General features: G+C 38.4%; 1 protein-coding gene across 1 annotated transcript; it reads right to left on the bottom strand.

Annotated features, from left to right (window-relative positions):
* Positions 1 to 202: 202 nt before the first annotated feature.
* On the bottom strand, positions 203 to 2,273 carry LOC137735388 (N-(5'-phosphoribosyl)anthranilate isomerase 1, chloroplastic-like). Its single transcript, XM_068474811.1, has 5 exons — positions 2,040 to 2,273; positions 1,711 to 1,776; positions 1,253 to 1,617; positions 1,001 to 1,164; positions 203 to 659 (listed from the first exon to the last, which is right to left on the bottom strand). Exons 1-5 carry the CDS (start codon positions 2,047 to 2,049, stop codon positions 434 to 436), a joined length of 831 nt encoding a protein of 276 aa, XP_068330912.1. The 5' UTR covers positions 2,050 to 2,273; the 3' UTR covers positions 203 to 433.
* Positions 2,274 to 2,524: the final 251 nt, after the last annotated feature.

Here is a 2,524-nt window from a genome sequence, read left to right as displayed (position 1 = left end):
TATTAAGTGTTTAGTCACGCATAAATGTGACAGTCATATCAGCATAAATAGAGACACCATATTTACCACATCATCACTTAATGGTTAATTTAACAGATTTTTTAACAGTTATATGAAATTGAAATAAAATGATGAGTAAATGTATAAAATTGAAATATTTTAAAAATGTTGTGAGACATTGAAATTGATCCCAAACCTGAGAAGATAAAATATAATTTATCCTATTTATTTTTAACGAGGAAGATACTTGTATGTTACAGAGACATCCTTTGGTGATTAAATCGGGTGAAAACCACCGGCTCCTCAAACATTATTGCCAAATCAATATTTTTGAACCATGAAATTTTTTTGTGTTCTCTCGTAATTTCATTTAAACTTTTGCACAACGAACGTTATAGAGGGCCTAAAACGGTGACTTTACGCACGCTCTCATTCAGTAGTTTACTGAATGAACAGCATTCATGAAGGAAGATATTCGCAACTGATCCTTCTGGATGCCGCAGGCGCCACAAATGCCGCTACTCACATCAATTCCTTGAGGTTTGAGGATAGAAAGAGCCTCACCAGCATTCTCAGGCTTTATTCCTCCTGCCAAGAGCCACCCGTGTTTGCTTCTAACGTTCGGTAGCTTAAACTGCGTCCAATCAAATCCTTTACCGCTGCAGCAATTTCAGAGTGAAATGAATCATAACAATCTCATGTATTCTATGCATATGTGAGATTACGGACTTTATGGAACTTTAAAACACTTTACAATGGTCTTCACGTGCTAATTTTGCCGAAAAAATTGAAGGAAAAACGCCATTGTCTTTCTAATGAAGTTGTTAGTAAACTACAGGGGTTAAATCTTTAGCAAACTGAACATCGTCCAAACTATAGGGATCACAATCAAAATTTAGCCTACATTTAAACTGTCGTTCAGACAATGGCTAATGCGAATGGTCATGCATACAAGATGATGATTAAGAACGAGATGAAGAAGAAAAAGGAATTTCGTTACCTGCCACCCTTTGCACTATCCACAAGAATCCAATCAACTAGAGAACATTGTTCAGCGGAAATCTGGTTTAAAAGACTTCCATCTTCATTAGCATGAAGAACATAGATTATACGGTGCCCTCCAACTAATGCAGGAAAGGCCGCTCGGGAGCCATCTCCATGAAGCTGCAAAACGTCAAAGTATTACAATTCTAAGCATTTTGTTACGTAATATGCAATGTGCAAGCTAAATAAGGCACAAAAATCTATATACCTGAACAAATTCAAGGTCGGATGCATCCTTGGCTCTTGATATTGTCTCTGCATCATCATCCACAAATACCCCAACAGGCTGCGCCCCATACTCTCTTGCAACTCTTGAAATCTCCTTTGCAACAGAAAGTGAAACAGAGCGTTTAGAGTTGGGCCAAATAATCATCCCAATGAAGTCAGCACCGGCTTCTGCTGCCAAAGCTGCATCTCTAGCAGAGGTAATGCCACACATCTTAACTAAAGGCCTGTTCTTTTTGCGTTCCTCGTGCTTCGAGGTTACATCTTCTGCCTTGATAGCTCTGCAAGTAATAACTTTCTTTCTACATAACTTCGCATTTGAAAAGCACAACGGGGCATGCTTTAAACCTACAAACACATAATGACACCGAGAAATGATGTAATCGTGTATAAAGGAACGATCTAGATTACGACCAAGATGATAAATTTTAGTAGGAATACCAGGAATTTGCCTTGTATGACAGATTCCGACTACTTCGGGCTGAATGTGGGTCCCAGTAGTTAGTCCTGAAAACAAAGAAAATAATAGTAAAACTCAAAAATCAAAATTCCAATTCCAAGATTTTCCCGTTACACATAACATATGAAATTAGACAATTGAAATGCTGCTGGTACCAAAGAAATGATCTTTTTAATCCAAAATTCCTTCAACTAAAAGGAAAAACATACAAACATACTAATCACAATCACAAAAGCATTTCTCTGGGGCAATTTGTCGAACAGTTTCAAGGCACTTAAACCAAGCACATACACAATTACAAAGAACGAACCTGTAAGCATGTTGATCCCACCAATGCCGACGAAATGTACAGAGCAACGTTGAGACGGAGCGAAACGAACCTCCAATCGGATTGCGCAAAATTTCGAAAAAGCAAATTGGGTTGCGAAGGGCGCGAGGATGGCGAGGCAATACCACAGCGCTTTAAATCGTTTTAATGGGGTTGGGAACTTGGGTTGGTAAAACCCAAATTAGGAAATACGTTAGGTGTAGGCCGTGTGGCTAAGATTTTGGTCCAAAGCTAGTTTCCTCGTCCAAAACAACAAGGACTGCCAATATTTATTTTATTTCCCCTAACAAAAATATTATCCACACTAGGGTAGGGAGTGTGTTAAACCTCACAAAGAACTAGCAATAAGATGATTTAAATTCGCATTTGGCGAGAATCGAACTTAAGACTTCTCACTTACAAATAAAAAAAAAGAGGTATTCATCAATTCCCCCCTAAACTTGTGACCATTGGTCAATTTCCCCCCT

The sequence above is a fragment of the Pyrus communis genome, chromosome 5 (assembly GCF_963583255.1).
Source record: "Pyrus communis chromosome 5, drPyrComm1.1, whole genome shotgun sequence".
NCBI lineage: Eukaryota > Viridiplantae > Streptophyta > Magnoliopsida > Rosales > Rosaceae > Pyrus > Pyrus communis.
The sequence above is the reverse complement of the archived record's forward strand: the minus strand, read 5'-3'. Positions and strand labels throughout refer to the sequence as shown.

Coding starts and splice junctions, on each gene's coding strand:
- LOC137735388 (XM_068474811.1), bottom strand. Junction 1,165..1,252: donor CCGACCTTGAATTTGTTCAG/GTATATAGATTT, acceptor GACGTTTTGCAG/CTTCATGGAGATGGCTCCCG. Junction 660..1,000: donor GATAGTGCAAAGGGTGGCAG/GTAACGAAATTC, acceptor AAATTGCTGCAG/CGGTAAAGGATTTGATTGGA.